Here is a 20,249-nt window from a genome sequence, read left to right on the forward strand (position 1 = left end):
CGGTGCAATCAGACCAGGTAATTGCCAGAAGTTTTTCATTCATTCAGTAATTAAGCATTCACATTTCCGGGGACCAACATTAGAATAGGCTGTAGTAATATAGGAAGTTCTCAGTGATAGATAATGGTTTCACTATTCTCAAAACATGAAATGCCAGTGCTATTGCTTTCAGCAGGAAAACATTGATTGTACACAGCAGAGCTGGGATTGCACTCTGTTGGCTTCCAGTAGCAGGTTTACATCACTGGAATCAAGGAATTTTGTCTTCCATCTGTGAGACTTTAGCGGCACGTACATGAAATCACAACAAAAAACACAACCACAAAACTGAAATATTCACCTGAGAGCTTTGCATTGTACTGCAGATTCATAAGGTACTGTGCAGGGAAGTTCTCAGTAGGTGGGAAGAGGCAGCAGCATGCAGCAATGCAGCACCTGTAACAACACACCACTCACACGGAACAGTGAAAGAGTTTTACAGAATTTTGTCATAAGCAACATTTCCCACACACCAGTGGGGTAACGGAGGGAAAAAACATGAAAGCAAAAACTGAAAATGATTTAAATGAAGCTAGCACAATCAGTAGAATAATGCTGATATATTAAAAGAAAGATCAATGCTTCTTCACATTAAAATACAGAGCCCATATCTGCAATAATGTGATTTCATATAAACATACTTACAGCCCCCAGAGCAAACAGGCTCTTTAAAGCTAGTTTAAAGATAAGGAGGAAGGAATTTCCATAAAAGTCAGTTTGGAACTACAGGACTTCGTGTTATTCCCACGAGTGTCATTTTCAGCTGTGATTCTGAAAGGAACCGAGCATGTCTGTGACTTGATATCTGCTAATACATACAGTGTATTTAAAATAGCCTAGAAACAAAACTCTTAGTGGCACTGCTGGTACAGCAGCAGCCCAACTAATGTGGGGAGCCCCCCTAAAATACTGCACACACACATTGGACGCAACCTCTAGCAGACAAGCACTGTAAAGTGCACGAAGTCAAACACGGGCAGAAGTCTTCACAGGATTTACGTTTACTTCCAACCCTAGAAGAAATTAGATGCTTAGTACTTCTGAGTACAGAAGAGGCTGGGAACAGTCTGTATCTGTACTCAGCCTGCCTAAAACAGCAGTCCTAAGAACAGCTTCTGAGATCACTCCACGTGCTACAGCTCCATAGAGGTTCTGCTTTTTGGACCTGAGCATTTGATATAAACACTGACACGTACGGCGTGGTCCCTCCACACGGCTGCACAGACCTCCGACACAGCTCTTAGATACCATACCTGGGTGCTACAGGTGAGGGCTGCTGCTCTGCAGCGATCTCAGAGCTGCGCAAGAGAAACTGCGAGTTAGCATGGGTGCTCTGCAGAAGAGGCAGCTTGAAACACCTGAAAGGAAAACAAAAAAGAAAGAAGTTAGCTTAAAGGGAAGAGGATTCGCGAGTAAGAGCAAGGTGAAAGAATGAGCACTCAGCGAGCCTTCACAGCGAGGCAACGGGGCAGGCACAGTGGAGAAGCAGCACACCGGGAGCCTGAAAAGCCGCGTTTCGCTGCTGCTCAGCACGTCGCGGTACCCCGAGCCCCGCGCTGCGGGCCGGAGCGGAGCAGGGAGCGGTTCGGCCGTGCGAGGACCGCAGCGTCCCTGCCGCTCCCCGGACCCCCGCAGCGGGACCCGGCTCCCACCGCCGCCCAGCGGCGACGCTGCGGCCGGGAGCGCCGCGGGCCATGGGGTGACGACGCGCCTCTCTCTGCTTCCCTCCGCAGAAGCTGGCGGTGCGGAGCTGCCCCGCGGCCGTGCTGGTGGGCGGCGGCGCCGGCGGCAGCGCCAAGCCCGGAGGCGTCCCGGCGCTCCTCAAGGCACCCGGCGGCGGGAGCCCCGGCGGCGGCGGCCCCGCGCAGAGCCTGGCCATCTCCGTCGTGCCGGCCAAGGCGCCCATCGCGATGGTAACGGCGCACCTGAACGGCGGGCTGGGCGGCGGCGGCGAACCTCCGCAGAGCGCGCCCATCAACCTGCAGACCACGGCCGCCCGCCGCCCGCCGGAGCTCGGCGCCCGCGCCCGCGCCCAGGTAACGGCGGCGGGCGGGCGGGCGGGGCGGGGCGGGAGGCGGGCGGGGCCGGGTCGGGCCGGGCCGGGCCGGGGGGGCTCCGCCGGGGTGGGAGCTGGGAGGGAGCGTGGGGACGGGGGGAGGGTGGGGATGCGCTCGCTGCGGTCAGCGCGCCGCCGCGGTGGGTGTACCCAGTTTCGGTATTTCAGTGGCGTATCGTTTTATGAAAGACTGACTTCTCGTATCACTGTTACATTCTGTACAAAGAAAAGAATGGAAGCAGGCGAGGAGGAAGCCTGAAATGCCATGCAATGTAGTTAGGCTGTGCCATCTCACAGTGCAGCTGGAAAAGCGAGCTGCAGACTTGCAACTTCGGTGAGAGTGCTGAATTGCCCTTGGTGCTGTTTCTCATCTATCTCTTCCACAGGGCAACTGGGTCCCACTACTGCCACCCACCTCCCTGTGTTTAGCCCTGTAGGGGCAGTGCCCCAATGGTGCTGCAGTGTTTGCCCCAGTATTGTTTCTTTTTTTCACAAAGAAGCTTGTCATTATTGAAAAAGCATGGGAATATCATCCAGCGTTTGGTGTTTGCCTTCATTTTGCTGGAAGAAGTGCTCCAGTGTTTTTCTTTAGAGACGTCTTCACGTTCCCAACTTTTCAACAACTTTAATGTTGTGGTGTAGTACCTCTCATTATTTAAGCAACATATGCAGAGACATGTTTCTGCTGCAGAGGACTACAGTGGCTTTGTCTTTTTGAGGATAGTCAGCAGGCGTGGATAAAAACAATTAGAAATATTGAATTTTAAGTGTACAGAAACACAAGTTGACCTCTGGCCCTAAGCTGTCAGGGAGCTTAGTGCTGGATTGCATGTTAATTATCACTCCTACCCAAATTAAAATTGTTTTGCAAGGTTTCTTATTCAGGTCCAATGAAAAAACAAACAAACAAACAAACAACAAAATCCCTGTTCGTTCTTCATGCCAGTATCTTGATTGTACCCAGAGTACTGATTACAGATCAGTGGCAGTAACACCTTAGTTATGAGCACTGCATTGTCAGGTGGAAATTTCACTGTTGACATTTATTAATAAGCATTTACTTTTTTATTATTACCATTTGTGGCATTGCTGTGGCTCAGAAGTGTTTGTTTTTCTGCTTCAACATATGAAGTTTGTGAGATGGAGGATAATGATAGCCTTCTGCAAACTAAGTTAAGTTGGCAAGCTGATAGCAGTAAATTAGGTTACTGGTGTAGCGTAGCCTATCCCTCTGCATCTGCAAAGTGAGGGAAAGGGAAGAGGCATGAAATGTAATGTTATGAGTTTCTGAACAGTGGTTTCTGCTTGAAAGCATTTAGGTGGATTGGGATGTGCATACAGTCATCTCAAGTGGTATCTACTAAGAAGAACAGAGTGCTAAATGAAACTTAGTGGAAGAAATGGAGCATCAAACACTATTATCTAAATGCATAACTTTTTAACATAGATAGGATTAAATGTCAGTTTGTTAGAGAATTTTCCTTCGGACAGCTGCATGTCAGTGCTTTCAGGCTGTTCACCTAGCAGATTTTTTAAGTGATTTTGAAATGTTGGCTCTAACTGAAGCCTTATCTGCATTGAAAAAGTATCTAAATAAATCTGTGTGTAGGCGATACTGAAGGATTGTTTAGATATTTATCTTTTATTAGAAACAGGAAATGTTGTGATATTAACTATGATTGAAATCTGCAAGCATCGGAAATCACAAGCTCCAGAAGCCAATGCTAGGTCTACACTTTTCCTTGGCAGCATTTCAGTGTCAATCCCGTGTATGAAGACATGATGATAGAGCTACAATGATGAAAGCATACGTGCGGGTATGTCACGAGTACAGCTCTTTATCCAGCTCAAAGAAATGAAGCTTTGAGCTTCATTTAGATAAGCTGGAGCAAGTTTTGCTGGCAAAAGCTGAATTTTGCTGGCATAAGCTGAATTTTGCTGGCATATGCTCTATACACACTAGGAGTGCTTTGCCTTCAGAGAACAGCTATAGCTGATCTGTGTAGAGAATGCCCTAGAGCTACTGGGGAGTTGTAGTATAGCAGCACGTTTGTATCTAAAAAGTGCTCTTACTGTAAAGAGATTTTAATGTAAACTCTCAAATTACATTTTTATTGTATTTATGTGGTATTTGCGATTTCCTGTCCTGGCTATCATTTCCTCTCTAAAAGCAGGATCTGAGGTTGCTTTGCTGAAGGGCAAAGTCCCATCTGCTGTGCTGGAACAATGCACTGGGTAAAGAAAATGCCCCTCTGCTACCTCCTCATTCCCTTCTAAATAGCAAAACTGAGGGCCAGCAGTCATCCCAGAACCTAGTTTGGGAAAAGCAGAAAGCCTTTTGGCTGTTTGAATGCCAGTTGGATAACCCAGCTCTTGGGAGAACCAGCAAAGAGTGGGGAGTGCAGCTGTCAGCACTGCCGGCTGCTTTTTGGGAGCAGAAAGGAGAGAAGAAAGCCCTGGATGAATGTATCTGTACTGGGCCATGGAGTACCAGTGTGTAGGTACATGGTGTTGCTCCACAGAGGTGGTCTGCAGGGTCAGTGATTCCCTGTCCATCAGGACTCCAAATTTGACAGCATAAAATCTGCCTTCTGCTACTCTCCATTCTTCCCTTCTGACACATATTCCTTGAGTCAGCTGGAGGAAAATTTGGCAAGCTTCCACAAGCACATGTGCTGTTGCATCTTGGGGCTTGTGTGTACAGGGAGGTTATTTCAAAGTAAAATACGGCATGAGGATTTATGGAGCTATAAATTCTTGGCAGGATGGTAAACTGTTCTCCACAAATGCTTCATTAACTACACAGCTCGAAGAACTCCTTGTATCCTTGTATAGATTGAGTAGGCTACATAGGTATCTTTTGGGTTTTTTTCTTTTTTTTTTTTCAGGAAAAAGTGGATTTTATATGTGTAGGAGGAAGCTCACATATATACTTCTTAGCTATCTGTTTATTCAATTTACTAGAAAAACCATATTCCAGAAGTTTTAGAACGTGCATTTGACTGTGATGGCCATTTTTCAGAATAATTTATTTGTACAATGATTTATGACCTTTCTCTCCTACATCCCACTTAATGTGCTCCACTCCGCTTTCTGTAAAAGTGCTTCCTCCATAATTGGAAATCCACCTGCATGTATGACTAAGTCTTTTTGCCTTTTATTTATTATTTGTATTGCAGTAGTACTTAGAAGCTTTATTTATAGATTTATTTATCTCTATTGGTTATGTGGCTATATACAGCTTTCTTCTCTGATCTATGTTAGCGTAATTTCTTAGCATAAGCTAATAGTTGATTTATGGAACTGTTATGATGAAGGTGCTATTATTCTACATTTTCCCAATGGAAAACTGAGAAATAAAGAATTGATTTATGCTTCTTCACAATAAAATCCCAAGGACTGTGTAGGATCAGTGTGTTGGCATCCGTACTACTGAACTTCTTGCTCATTTTAAGAATGACTTCAATATTGTACAAAGCACCCTCAGGAATAAGAACTGTCCCACACATCCTTGCTGCATGCCATAGCCCCTTTTTGTTCTTGACACGAGTCTGTACCCATCTGGATCTGTGTCCATCTGAATCTATATCCATCTGCTTCATGCAGGCAGAAATCATTGAATCATGGAATATCTCATGTTGGAAGAGACCTCCAAGGGTTGCTGAGACCAACTCCTGACTCCACAGTAGACCACCCAAAGTTTAAACCCTATGTCTGAGAGCATTGTTCAATCACTTCTTGAATTCCAGCCGCGCAGTGCCATTACCACCTCTGGGCAGCCTGACCAACTTTTCCTAATTCCCCCAGCTTGACCCTGCCTTGACACAACTTAATACCATTCCCTCAGGTTCTGTCACTGACACCAGGAAGCACCAGTACTGCCCATCTTCTCCCCTGCTCCCCTCCTGAGGAAGCTGTAGGTTGCTGTGAGGCCCTCCCTCAGCCTCCATTTCTCTGGGCTGAATAAACTTAAAGGACCTCAGCCGCTTCTCATATTTCCTGTGTTCTAGACCCATCCCCATGCTCTCTGATAGTTTTATGTCCTTATATTGTGGCACACTCAAATTTTCACTCTGTGCTTGAGGTGAGACTGCACCATCAGCAAGAGCACTGCCTGATTAAGTACCCGATTAAGCTCCTTTTAAGTACCAGAAGGCTGCAATAAGGTCTCCCTGGAGCCTTCTCTGCTTTGGACTGAATAAGCCCAGCTTCCTCAGCCTGTCTTCATAGGAGAGATGCTCCAGCCCTCTTTGCATTTTCATGGCCCTCCTCTGGACTCACTCCAACAGTTCCACATCTTTCTTGTGCTGGGGATGCACTTGGATGCAGTACTCCAGATGGGGCCACATGATGGTAGAGGGACAGACACTTTCCTTGCCCTGTTTGCCACCTGACTTTCAATGCAGCCCAGGTCAAATTGTCCTTCCTAGCCACAAACACACACTTCTGGCTCATGTCCAGCTTTTTGTCCACCAGGAACCTCAAGTCCTTTTTGTCAGGACTGTTCTTAATGAGTTCTTCTCCGAGTCTGTACACACACCTGGGATGGCCCTGACCCAAGTACAGCACCTTGTGCCTGGCCTTGTTGAACCACATTCATTTCACATGGGACCACTTCTCGGACTTGGCCATGTCCCATCTCTTCCTTCTGTCTTATCAACTGCACCACTGAGCTTGGTGTCCTCAGCAAACTTTATGAGGGTGCACTCAATCCATCTATGTCATTGATAAACATTTTAAAGAGCACTGCTAGTAAGACGTACCCTTGGGGGATACCGCTTGTAACCAGCCTCTACCTGGACATAGAGCTGCTGGCTGTTGGCTGTAACCCTCTGGCTTCAGCCCTCCAACTAATTTGTTATCTACTGAACAGTCCAGCCTTCAAATCCATCTCTCTCCAATTCAGAGATAAGAATCTGGTGAGAGACCATGTCAACCTTACTCAAATCCATGTAGATGGCATCGGTTGCCCTTCCTTTGTCAACTGATGTCAATGTTCTACCATAGAAGGTCATCTGATTGGTCAGGAATATCAGCTGCCTAAGTGGATAGCAACTAAGTGGGTAACCTTGTCCTAAATGTGGATTAAGTTGGTTAAACAGGACTTTCCTCTTGTGAACACATGTTGACTGTGACCTATTACAGCATCATCTTTCATATTTTTCAGGCGTTTTACAGTAACTACCAGAGTGATGACTAGTGAGCACAGGGAAGGACAACAGAAAGACCTAGATGCTCCACATAGATCTAGGCAAGGGGAGAAATGAAGATGTACAATTCTGGGTTATTAACACCACAGTCATTTTGGCAGTCTACATGAGGATCATGATTCTTACTGACGTCAGAATTGTACCAGGCTGTCTGTAATATTCAAAAATGTAGTTACTTTTCTGGAATCCATGTCTTCAAGTCTTAACCATCACAGCTCTTTTATCTTTCTTCAAGAATGGGTTGATCAGCAACAGCTAATTTATTTCAATATGTTGAAGGGTTTTGTTAGGAGCTTCCTTGAGATTCATTTTATTTAGCATTGTACTGGTCTCTGGGTGTCTGTCCTAGATAAACTGGGTAATGTCTATGTGTGGTTAACAGTTCCTACTGACTGTGCCCCATATTATGCTGGTTTTTTTTTAGAATCTCCTTAAATATGAACAGGGGTTTGGTCTTCTGTTGTGAACAAGTTAGCACCCTGAGCTATCCGTTTCTGCTAGTTTATGTGGGGAACTTGGTGTGGTATTAGTATTCTATTACAAATAACAGTATGTGAGAGAACTGCATAAAAAGCGTGTGACAGTAAGATTTTGAACAGGCAAGCCCACCAGTGAAGTTATGGTGCTGCCCTTGCCACTGTGCCCTGTGAACACAGGTTCATGAAGAGTTATTGTAGGTAGAGGAATTCTGACTAACTAGATTTATTCTGTCTAACTAGACAGGGCTAGAAGAACCTGTCAAAACCACCTAAGGATCAAAATCCTTCTCTGGGTTTCCTGTTCATAGAGTCATAGAATATCCTGAGTTGGAAACGACCCAAAAGGATCATCAAGTCCAAATCCTGGCTTCACACAGTATGACTCAAAAATCCAAACCTTTGTCTGAGAGCTTTTTCCAAACACTTTGTGAACTCCAGCAGGCACATTACACAGCATAATTAAAGGAAATAAACAATGCAATAATGTCGGGGGGAGGGGGCTTGTTTGAGATGTACACATTCTGAAACTATTTTTTTTTTGTTTGTTTTTTTGCCATGTTCTGAAGGATAACTGCATGGACAGGGAATTTAGCATCACGAGTTTGCTGAGAGAACTAAGTTCTCTGAAGGATCCCTGTCCTAAATTGCATTGGCAGATCTGCTCACTGTATTTGGGCCCAAGTGTCTTGCCTGTGGACACCCTGATGGAGTAGAGAATTAAAGTAGAGTCTTAAAAACCTGTTAACCACTTGACTAGACTTCTTTCTTGGTCTCTACCTGTTGGAGAGCATGCCAGCTAAGGAGCATGCAATGTAAGCAGGCAAGACAAACTTTGTGGAGGAATCAGAGTGTGGAGAGATGAAGTGACTTCTAAAGTCACACAGCAGGAGAGAGTCCAGGTTCATCCATTACCATCCTGTTTTTAGTCCATTGCTCTACAGGCTTTCATGGGGGTGTTGGACACACTGTGAATATGATTAGCACAACGACATTGCAATGCTTTTTATATGGGACCTCAAGGAGTTCAGTATCACAAATTCAGCCTCTTTGATAGCTTTAAGGCATGTTAATGTTCAGCTTAAGGCACATCTCATCTTTTCATAGCTTTAAGGCATGTGATCTTTGGGATGTATTTGTAAATGTGAAAAAGGAGAGGTGGTTCAGCAAAATTAATTTATATAAAAAAGGCAAAATGATGGGAAACTCCAAGAATTCAAAGCCCCACACAACATCTATTGATACATTCTATTGTAGAGACTTTACTAACTTTTAACTCTAACATTAGAATGTTGTAAAAAGCATGGTAGTTTTAGGAAGTGAATTACAGAGAAAGTGTGACACATTCTGCTTGAATTTATACCATCTTAGCTGCAGGTTTATTAAATTAGATACATAAGGAAGTACATGAATACATATTTGAGTAGCCTAAGAGAAGGATTTGATCTTACTACTCCAATATATTCTGTGTAAAAGCACTTTAAAATTCGTAGTTCTTGCTAAATAGCATAAAATTACATCCTTTCAGTTTAATTAAACAGTTTTGCAGTGCTGGTTGCTGTTGATGGGATATTTAAATGTCAGGTTAAGAATAAGCGCTTAAGCTTCCTGATTATAAATGGCTTATTTTCAAATATCCCAGATGTACGTATATGGTCAATATGTCTAAAGTACATAGATTTCTACATTTCTGTCTACACTGTTATTCAGTCTGCTATAGGGTAAAACACCTACCAGTGTGAAAGACTGAATAAAGACTGTCAACAGCTGAATAAAACTCTATTAGCCCCTTACATAGCCAGAAGTGTCTAGGGAAGTCATTGGAGTATTCAGCAGGAAAAGGTAAGCAGGAATGGACTCACATTGACCATCTGATGGTTTGTTTTAAGGATCTAGGAGTAACCTTTCACAGTTTATTTCTGTGGGGACCAGCAAGCAAACAACACGCTTTAGATCATACCAGGAAACAAAATAAAAATCCTCGTTTTGGAGAGCGTACTGTGGTTCTGTCCTCTGCAACATGCATGTCACTGAACATCCCGTCTGCAGGTTCATGTGAACAAAGATGGAGATCTGGATATGCTGCTCGAAGGTTTATGGAATAGATTTCCCTCCCACAAGTGTCTGGGAAGAGTGCCTATCAAAGAACATGAGCAGAAGGAGGCAACTAAAGGTGCTTTTATAAAATCACAGAATCACAGAACTGTAGGGGTTGGAAGGGACCTCTAGAGATCATCGAGTCCAACCCCCTGCCACAGCAGCTCCCCAGCCCAGGTTGCACAGGTAGGCGTCCAGGTGGGTCTTGGACATCTCCAGAGAAGGAGACTCCACCACCTCTCTGTGCAGCTGTGCCACTGCTCCGTCACTGCTCTGTGAAGAAGTTCCCATGCACATTTGTGTGGAACTTCCTATGCTTCAGTTTGTGGCCATTTGCCCTCGTCCTATCACCACATGCTGCTGAAAAGAGTCCAGCCTCATCCCATTGCCTGCTGCTCCCTAGATATATATATAGATGTGGATCAGATCCTTTCTGAGTCTTCTTTTATCAAGACTGAACAGACCTAGGTCTCTCTGCCCTTCCTTTCGTTTTGTTGGTGATTCCTGATACTGGAGAAGATTTTAGCCTCTTTGTGTATCATCTAGGGCCTTACAAACAGTGCAGAAGTGAGTAGAGAATCAACCAAAAGAGATCAAGTGAAAGGAGGGAAATGTATTTACTTGAATGTCATGCCTTTTCCTGGGAGCTACTTTAACTTCTTAATACTGAAAACTAAAACTTCCTAAGTCTTAAAGCATAGAACTATATAGGCAATCCTCCAATGAAAGTTTCTTGGATGTTTTTAAACACTGTTATGTATCATCCACATAAACAAAGTTTGGAGTCCCCTGTTGTCATGCTAAGAGTTTATAGCACATGCTTGTTTTGACACTAATCAGAGTAGTTCCCATGGAGAGTGTTGTTTCACTTCAGAAAACCAAAAAGAATGCTCCAAAAATTGTAATACACTATAGCTATTTAATTGTGATTGGAGGCTGTCTATGCCTCACAGAAATTACCAGGCAAGCATTCTTGAAATTGTCAGAATTTTCAAGTTAGTTCTATTTAAAATGGGGGGATCAAGAATGCAAGGGGATGGATAGAAAATCTGAGGGCTATGTGATTCAAACTTAAATTGCAGTTTGTAAGAATGAAAGATGATCAACTTTGGGGGTGGGGAAATCATCTGTTAGGTTTTCTAAATTATAGGATGCATAAAAACATCCTCTTATTCTACACGTACTGCTACTTTAATAAAAGGCAGCACTTTAGGAAATGAAAGGCTTTGGAATGTAGCCAAATGTCTTAGTTCTGTTTATCGTCAAAAGATGTTTTTGTTTCATTATCCACAGAGTTTGGGGGGTAGTGGAATGATTTGCAGGAATTTGAGTGTTTGATACCAGACTGTGAACTCTATTTATCTTCTTTCAGTGTTTATATTGTAAGTATATTGTAAATATTATAATATTTCCTGTTGGTGTTGTAGCTGTATCATGATTTGGCAATAGGTCAGCTGTTAATCTCATAATGTGTATCTGTGTCTGTGTTTAAATTAATTGGAAAACTGTAACAAAATACTGCTCTTAAATTATTTTATGTATAACTAGCTGAGGGAGAGACAGAAAGAGAGAGAGCATAGATGCTGTAAATACAAAGTGCTGATGAATACTCAAGAAGTAAATAGAAATATCTTAGAAGTCATTCCTGACAGTAATAAAGGCAGCAATTTGATTTCATCTGTGGATAATAAACTGGTTTCACATTGCAATAAAAGTGGTGCTTATGTTTTATTAATATTTATTAGCACTTATTGATGTTAGGGTTTAGTTGTTATCTTTTCTTCATATCACAGCCATTTTATAAAAAAATCAAGTTAAATTGCTACACGATAAGCAATTAAAAGTGCTTGTGTTTGTGTGAGAGAGAAAAAAAAAATCTGTCTGTGGAAATATTGCTATACAGAAGGCCAGACCTTCACTGCCTAGGAATCTACAGATAGGCACCAAGAAATGGAGTTATGTGAGTTTATAGTAGCTAAAATACTTGTTCCCTGAATGCCTATAAGCATTGCTCTGCTTTTTATGTCATAATTATTTGTATGGGCTTCATGTTGTTTGACTATATATTTTTGAATTCATTGCCTTGACTGTGTAGTGCCTGAGATTATGCTCAACATTCAGTGGTCTTTTATTATGACGTGTGAAGGATTGCTACCTTGAAGGATAATGTGAGTCAGAGATGGATCTGATCCAAATTTAACCGAATTTGTTCATCTCTAAATTTATAGATTAGCTGAATGGCAAGACAGATATATTTCAGTTTCCATCAGTGACAAGGACAGTGTTGGCGGATAGCTGTTAACAGCTATATTGTGCATTTTTGATACTCATGTATGTGTATGTGTGGGAAAAGACTAGCTACTAACTTTTATTTATCATAAGCCTGTTTCTTCTTTGGCTGCTTTTAAATCTTTCTTAGGTTTGATCTTGCTTCAGTACAGATAATTCTTGTGCAGGAGTTGTTCTGTAGGCTTGCATCATGTTTTTTTTTTCCCTCTGAGTAGAAAGGCTTGCATTGGACTTGGATTTTTATCAGTATGAGCTCTGAAACGTAAACGCTTTTTAAATAGGCCAAATACCAGACAAGGTAAGAGAAAACTAAAATTGTTTTTGTTGTTCTTACAATCAGGCTTCAATAACCTAATTTCAGAGAAGAGGTTTGAATCTTGTCCTGCAGCTGAGCATGTCCCTGAGTTTAAGTTTACCATATACGTAACTCATGTCTTCAGTAGAATTAATCCTGTGCTTATAGCTGAGTTTCTACTTTCCTGCTTTTCTGTGCTGAGATGTTATTCTTTTTGATTATTCTAATTCTTTGACCAAATATTGTCCTTGGAGATTTGACCAATGAAAGCAAGAGCATGTCCCCATTGCTTTTATACAAGACATTTAGTTAATGGGGATAACTGTTTTTAACTCAGTCAGGTCCTTATTATAGACTTCTGCTTAGCCTGTGCCTTGTGTTTGATTTTATTAAGGCTCCAGTTCAGCAACTGCCATCAAATTTGCACATATAGTGTTGGATTGTGATATTACAAACAATTTGATTGCTGTGTCTCTCACTGAATCAAACAGGACTGGCTGCATTAGAAATAAGTTAGTTTTTGTACTGAACTAGCAGTGATTGAATTGGTAAATACTAGAAAGAGGCTGACAGCTTTCATAAGATTAAGGTAACACTGTATTTCCTGTAGTTTGCTGAAGGGGTAATGATGATTTAAGCATCTTACCTGCATGTTGCAGGTTGCTTCTTTATCTGTGTTCTTAATATGGCTTGAAAGCTAGAGTAAGTGGCTTTGAAGTTGCACACGATGCTCGGAGTGTTTACTCTTAGCTATCAGGTCTTGAATATGAGATCAAACTGATTCCTTGCCCAAAAATTTTCTGAATTTAGAAGTTATTATGTGGCACCAACATCAGTGTGTGTCTTGATAGGCAGTCTTTTCTCATTACATACTTTAATTAAAGTTCCAGTTCATAAGTCTGTTCAAGAGCATAGTATGATTCAACAAATTCTTTGAGTGAATGTGTGTAAATTTGGATGTTTCCACTGAGGTCAAATATAGTGGTGCTAGATTTGTACCGGAAATCACTCAGAAAATTTCATTACTGTGTACAAGATTACATGGCTAGCATATTTCTATTTTCCTAATAGCAGTAAAATAGGCTTAGTATGTCATTAATAATTATTACATACTCTTTGAAAAGAAACTTTTCATTATAAGAAAAAAAATGCCTTTGTGACCTGTTCATCCTAATTTTCATGATTTTCAATTTACAGTGTCAGGGTGTAGACTGCACTGAACTTTTGTATCTGCAAGTAGAAGGTAGACCTGTGCAGCACTCTTTATCAGCATTTTGCTTTTGGAGTCAACAGCCTTATATAAATAACATTTTATGAGTAACAGGCAGTCTAAAAAAAAATAAAGACTGGTAGTAAAGTTAGCTCTCTGGCAGTTAATATGGATTTTAGATACCACTGTCTAATTGAAGAAACAAAAAGTTTTCCCCGTTTTGGTTCTAGGATTGATTGTGGATTACTGTCCTGATCTCTGCAATGTGATCAGTGTGGATATACACCCAGACCTTCATTGAACTGAATCACGGTTTGTAATGGTTCTCGGTGCTGCCTTTATGAAGACTTTATTGGCAAAGTACATAAGCTGAAAGCACATGGCTTAGTTTCTCCCTTTGCCTTTTATTTTTAGCAAAACTTTATAGTAGATCTTCAAAAATACTGAAGTGCTGAAATGTACCTAACAATCTTGAGCTCAAATCGCAAAACTCTCATACATACAATGTATATGTATGTATCTACATGTATACATATTCATTCACCTATAAATTTGCCAAATCCTACTACTATCTGCACAAATCCACACAGGAGATCAGGTTTTCTGTTTGGATCCTTGAAGGATCAACTGCATTTTTAAGTGAATTCTGTAGAGTTTAACACCTTCCAAAACTAAAAAGCATGTCATATTCTGAATACTTTCTTTTAATTAGAAGAAGGCATCTAAATAACACTACAAAGATTTCTCACAGCTGCAATCCCAGAACTGTAGAATACCAGAGTTAAGAATTCAATAAGAAAGGTAATTCAGCCGTGTTATACTAAAGGAAGCATTTCCCACTGGGTTTTGTTGATGGGCAGGTGGCTCAATATTGTTGAGTAGCCTGCCTAAAAAAATAAATACAGCAAGCTTGTGGGATTATGCACATTCAGACAAACATTTCTTCGTAAAGTTATTGCTTTCTTTCTTCTAACTATATTTACAGTAAAATTTTAAGATCAGTCAAATTTAAACATGCTAAATGTGGATTTTGGGAAAAGATGTCTTACTTCCTCCCCAGGTTTGTACGCAAAGAAGCTACTTTCAGTAACATCATGCAGTCATGATAGCTGAGTATCAAATAGATTGCTTTCTCCAGGAAGGCTGGTGCCGTCAGGCCATTTTTCTTTTCCCCTGCTTTTGTGTTTCTTGCCCCCCTTCCCCCTCCCCAGCTAGAAAGCATTGCTTTTCCCCTTGCCTTTATTCTGTTGCTTTCTTCCTCACCTAATTCAACCAGCAGAAAACTTTCTTTATGCTGGTTAGCAAGCTGAATTAACTCTGCTATGGGTCTGACAAAAAGGACTGTGTGGCAGGGAGCAATTAGATCGTCTCAAGCTGTCACTCCCCTTGCGTTTCCAGAGTGACTGAAGAATGCATAATAAAAATCAGAGCCAGAACTGCTAAAGCAGCTCTGAGCCCTTTGGGTGTAACAACATGGAATGATGTGGAAGGCACTCTTCGTTTCTCGTAGCTGCTGAGAGGCTGTGTGGGCCATTCCAGTAGGCAAGGGTTCCTCAGTCAGTACGGAATGATGGTCATTTCTCCCATTATTTTAATTCCCACCATCGTCTCATCCCAGCCTTCATAGCCTGCAGTAGAGATGCAGCAGCATTGCCTTTGCTGCTGTGCCGCTGCTGGAGGCTTTGCTCCTGCTCGAACTAGCTTGAGAGAGTCAGGGCTCTGCTGCACATGCACCTTCCACTTTCTGAAAAATACTTTCAGAGGCAGTGAACAGAGAATAAGTAATTTGAAGACATTAGTCATTAAAAACAACATCAACCTGGAACAGTTTAGGAGTTTAACAACAAATCCTATGAATAAGCTGTGCAAGAGACTCTAGGTGTAATCACAGCTGCAGAGCAGTGTTGTGCAGCTCAGTGAGACCATCCTCATTTGTGCAGGAGGTGGAGACAATTAATTGGATATGATTTTTGATTAAAGCTTCAAACCGCAGAACAGGTATGTTCATGTTAATGCAGTTTGCATAGATGAACTTTTTTTTTTCTGTGATCTAATGACTGAGGAAAAATTTAAATAAAAATAATAGTGTCTTAAGAAAAAGATACTAACCAGTAAATAAGGTTATGGAAGTTGTGTTTAGGGTGAGGTATTTGGCACAGCTCTCCATCTTCTTGTGGAAGGAGGCATGGAGCTTAAGCAGGAAAGATCATTAATTTCATGCAACTTACTTTTCCTTTGCCAGAATACTTGTCCACAGTGTCATCAAACTGAGTTTGTGTATCCAAGGTTCCCTAGATGGGGATGTGCAAGTGGCAAGAAGTAGAGAGAGTTCTCTTAAAAGTCTGAACACTGTGGGATAGCAGAAGATTAAGTGGTGCCCTGATAAGCCTTGGAGCTGTGGAGGCAGCAGAAAACTCCACTTTTCCCTCTGCTTATGGCTCTCCAATACCTTCAATTATCTGTGCAATATCTGTCCAATAGCCTGTGGGTTTCCTTGTTGATGAGAATGAATAACTCAGAAGCAATGAAGAATTTGGTTGAATGGTTGTGTTCACAACAGATTTGGGATTTAGAGAAATGCCATGGCTGGTGCTGCTTGCTGCTGCCCGGTTATTGGGCCAAGAAGCAGCCAGCAGAGCAGTAGCATTGCTTGGGTGCAATAGCATCAGGCATGGCCTGAGTCGTCTCTCATTGTCTACTTTATAACAGTAAGGACTGTGCACACATGAGTAAGGTTAGTGAGTTCTGAATGGAGACAAAAGAAATGGGGAAAATAAACACAGAAAAGATGAAGAAGAAATCTTTAAGTTTCTATGAAATTCCAGTTAAATTGATGCTTACACAAAATTTTTGCCCGAAGTTCAGACTCTGGAATACATTCCAAGTGTGAAACTGAAGTATGCCATTATTTCACTAGATTATTAGAAACACCATGCAGAGTGATTTCACTATACTTTAATCATCATGCATGATTTCCATGGAATTTTGGTGCAAGTTTGGACCAGGGGGAAAGAAAAAATACTTACGTGCATATATCTTACAGAAACCTCAGTTACATCCAAGCACACAGTGCTTTTACTGGGTGCTTATACAGAATAATAAAAGCGTTCCAGTGTTTAGGTGAGGTAGAGAACAGTAACTATCCAGGATTATTGAGCTAAGGCGCAGCAAGTTGGAAGTCAAAAGAACTTGGAGGTTGCATACAGTGCTTGGCTTTTATATAAAGCAAGCTCAAGGTTGAATGCAGCATTCAAGTTGTAAAATGGATGTAGAACGGGTAAAAAAACCTGCAATTACTTCAGTGACGATCCATTCAGGTTAAGAATTTTCATCTTTGCTGTTGCCATAGCAATCTGTTCCCCTGTCACTACCACATTAAAAATCCATTCTGTAAAACTGTTGTTGCCAATACTGAACACATAACAGACAAAAACATTTTTTTAAAATCACTTAGATATCTTATTTGCAACAGGAAGAAGAACTAAATCTTGAAGAGATGCATGCGTACTTAAAAAAAAAAAAGATTAGTATTTCTGTAGTACATTGTAGGAACACATTATTTGCACTGCAGTATTTGTGTCAGTATAAAATAGTTTGCAAATAATACAGCAGTGCAGTGTCAGTTGAACCCAAATAATTTGAACTCTTCTGCTAAGCTACAACAAACCCATATGTTCCTGAGTTAAGTATTTATTTTGGTAACATGCTGTAGCAGCAGGCTTTTGAAACTACATGGCTATTTAACCTTCTGCGACTCACTGAGTCTGATTCTCTTCAGGGATTGATTTTGTTGGTTTCATCTGTAGTGGCATAATTCTGGAATCGGTGAGGAGTTGTGTCCACTAACAGCTCTTTGTCTGTGATCTAAGCTGAAATTGCTCCTCTATCAAGCTCATCAGTGACTTTTGATAGGTGTTGAATTGTAGGAACAGGTCCTTAAGCTTTTATGAGTGCATCCAATTGAGGGTGAGGAAAGAATTTGTAGTTTGAAGCTAACATAGGAAGAGATGGTCGGGCAATATGTTTACCAAAGCTGATTAAAATTTAAGTATCTTTTGGTAAAAAAGTGATACCTACCTGTGTATGTGTATGCCTATATACATTTCTGTGTATTTACTCAGGGCTAAGAAGTTCACTAAAATTAAAAAGGAGCCCAACTGTGAATTTGAAAACTCACAAATTGACTAATGAAGTCGTAAGATAATGAACAGTACAAAACTGAACGTATGGCCTTTAGACTGATCACCAACAATGTAAATCTCATCCCTATTTCTGGCTCAGCATCTTTAGCCTTTGTCCTGTAATTTTTTATGTTCTGTCTATACCATACTTCTTTGTTTCACATTTTATGTCTTCCACTTGCCAATGTCCCTACACACTTCTTCTCAGTTAACTTTGAGATCCTGGATCAAGAGACAGTGTTGATTTGATTCAGAAGCAATACCAGAGTAGAAGACACAGCAAGTAGTTGCCATGTTATTGAGCATTAATAGAATTACTAGTGAGAAATTATTCTATTTTTTAGCTGCACTTGGCATGATCTTCTAAATTTTCCCCTGCAATTGAGATCCTCAATATGGAAGAAATGGCATCCATTGACATTCAGCAATGCTTGCTCAGTGTTGATAGAATCCAAACCATGGATCTTAGCACAGTGAGGTGGTGGGTGTTGCATTTCAGTACTGGCAACAGTGACATGAAATCCAAACCACATTCCTGGTGGCCATGGAGATTTTTACAAGTGCAGCATACAGGCTCTTGTTTGTTGCTGGCAAAAAAATGCATAGCTAATGGTGGTGACTATGTTGAAAAATAGTGTTTTGTAGCTGAAAATGTGCTCAATCAAATAGTGTTATTGTGCTCTTTGTATCTGATATAAATTCCATGGAAACAAATAGGAAGTTTTACTATTGGAGCAACCTACATCCATATTATTTCATTTGCTTCTCTTCATTTTGCAATTCAAAATGTAAACCTTTAGAACATGCTACTGTGTAACATTTACTCAAAAGCTTTGGCTGCAGGTCTTCTACACTATGAACTTGCTTGTTTGTAGGCAAACAAAAACTTTGCTCTTAATTTTCCCCCATCACTTCTCATTTTGATACTCTTTCCACACTTTAGATGTTTCAGGAGGTCAGTGGAAAAACCCAAGCAGACTTAGATAGAGGAAAGATTTGAAGTTATCTTTGACTTTTATAGACCTTTTTTTATTAAAATGCTCAGAGCTGTAAATGTAGTAATAAGAAACTCATTTATCTTGACAAAAGTGCTGCCATAAACTATTCAGCACTCATAAAATAACCTTTTAAATTATTGTTTCTGCTGGTATCGATAAATTCATACAAAGTGCTTAAAGGTCAGGCATTGCCAGAAAAAATGTCTTTTCAGCTTGTTAATTAAAGGTTTATAAGAATGTGCACCAGCTTGCTCTTTGGACAAATTGGAAAAAGGAAAGGAATAAAAAAAACCCTGCCTGGGTAGAAATTAAGGTGTGGAATTAGTGAGTGATGAGTGTTTGATCCTTCAGGCTCACCATGGCAAGCCTGGACAGTTTGAGAGTGAAAATAGTTTTCACTGACCTAGTAGTAGGGTAGTTAAATGTGGCTCTGTGTCAACAGATGAGATGACATTAATCAACAGTGTGGATGAGACACTGGAAATCAGAAGTCTGGCTTGCATTTCCACCTGTACAACAGTTTAGCCCTTACAATGTTATTTTGCCTCTAAATGTCATATTTTCATCACTGAAACGGAGACAGTAATACTGAGTACCCTGAGATAAAATATGAGATGTGTTATAGGAGTGGTTCAGAGTTTTCTGTTGCTGAATTCTGCCAGTACAGCATCTTGACCTATTTGTTGTCCATGCTGAGAGGCAGTAACAAACTAATGCAAACAGTGAATATTAAAATAGATTCTTAAATAGTCTGAACATACTGTAGTGATACTATTACTGTGAGATCAGAATTTTGAATTTTTCCTCAGCCATGTGATTTATGCACTGACATTGCTTGAATATTTAATAACAGATCCTTACTGTAAAAACATTTGTAAACAGTGGGCTGCATCCTTGTCACTGAAAATTTCATAACCCATGAATGCTGTAATTTGTTTTTGCTCTCTCGATATGGCTGCAGAACTGCTACTTCAGGAAAGTAAATCTGAAGAACTTTTTCAGGGCACAGGTGACAGAACAGTTCGTTCCTCTGATACCCACAGACAATGCATCCTGCCTTTGTTTTCAGGTGAAACCAAGAGAAAGGTGTAGAGCAGTTTTATGGCATTTTTTATTTCTTCTTCACATTCACAGCTCCAGTGCTGTGAGTTTTTAAACATATCAGAACTGGCACGGCAATGCATTTAGAGAATGTGATGAGCTCCTTTCTCAGAGGACAGAGGCATTCTATTCCAGATAGTTTTTTTTTTTCCTCCTCCTCTGGTTGATATTTGAAGTAGTACAAAGAAGGAGATTTGTTACTTACATGAAGTTTGTGTGCATCCTACCAGTTGACAACCACATCTTATCTAACTTCTGAATAATTTGATGCTTATCTTTATAGTCAATTCCCAATTT

General features: G+C 41.0%; 1 protein-coding gene across 2 annotated transcripts in view; it reads left to right on the forward strand.

The window, feature by feature from the left end:
• PHF21B (PHD finger protein 21B) overlaps positions 1-20,249 on the forward strand; it is a 153,970-nt gene that overhangs the window by 91,409 nt on the left and 42,312 nt on the right. Inside the window, exon 4 of one of the 2 annotated variants that reach the window (XM_065742397.1) lies at positions 1,773-2,069. The exons of the other annotated variant lie outside the window; for it this stretch is intronic. Coding sequence (XP_065598469.1) covers positions 1,773-2,069 — 297 coding nt within the window. The remainder of the gene's footprint in view (positions 1-1,772; positions 2,070-20,249) is intronic. 2 annotated transcript variants of the gene reach the window in all.

This window comes from Cyrtonyx montezumae, unplaced genomic scaffold (assembly GCF_038088225.1).
Source record: "Cyrtonyx montezumae isolate F1298 unplaced genomic scaffold, pur_monq_1.0 scaffold_3, whole genome shotgun sequence".
Taxonomy (NCBI): domain Eukaryota; kingdom Metazoa; phylum Chordata; class Aves; order Galliformes; family Odontophoridae; genus Cyrtonyx; species Cyrtonyx montezumae.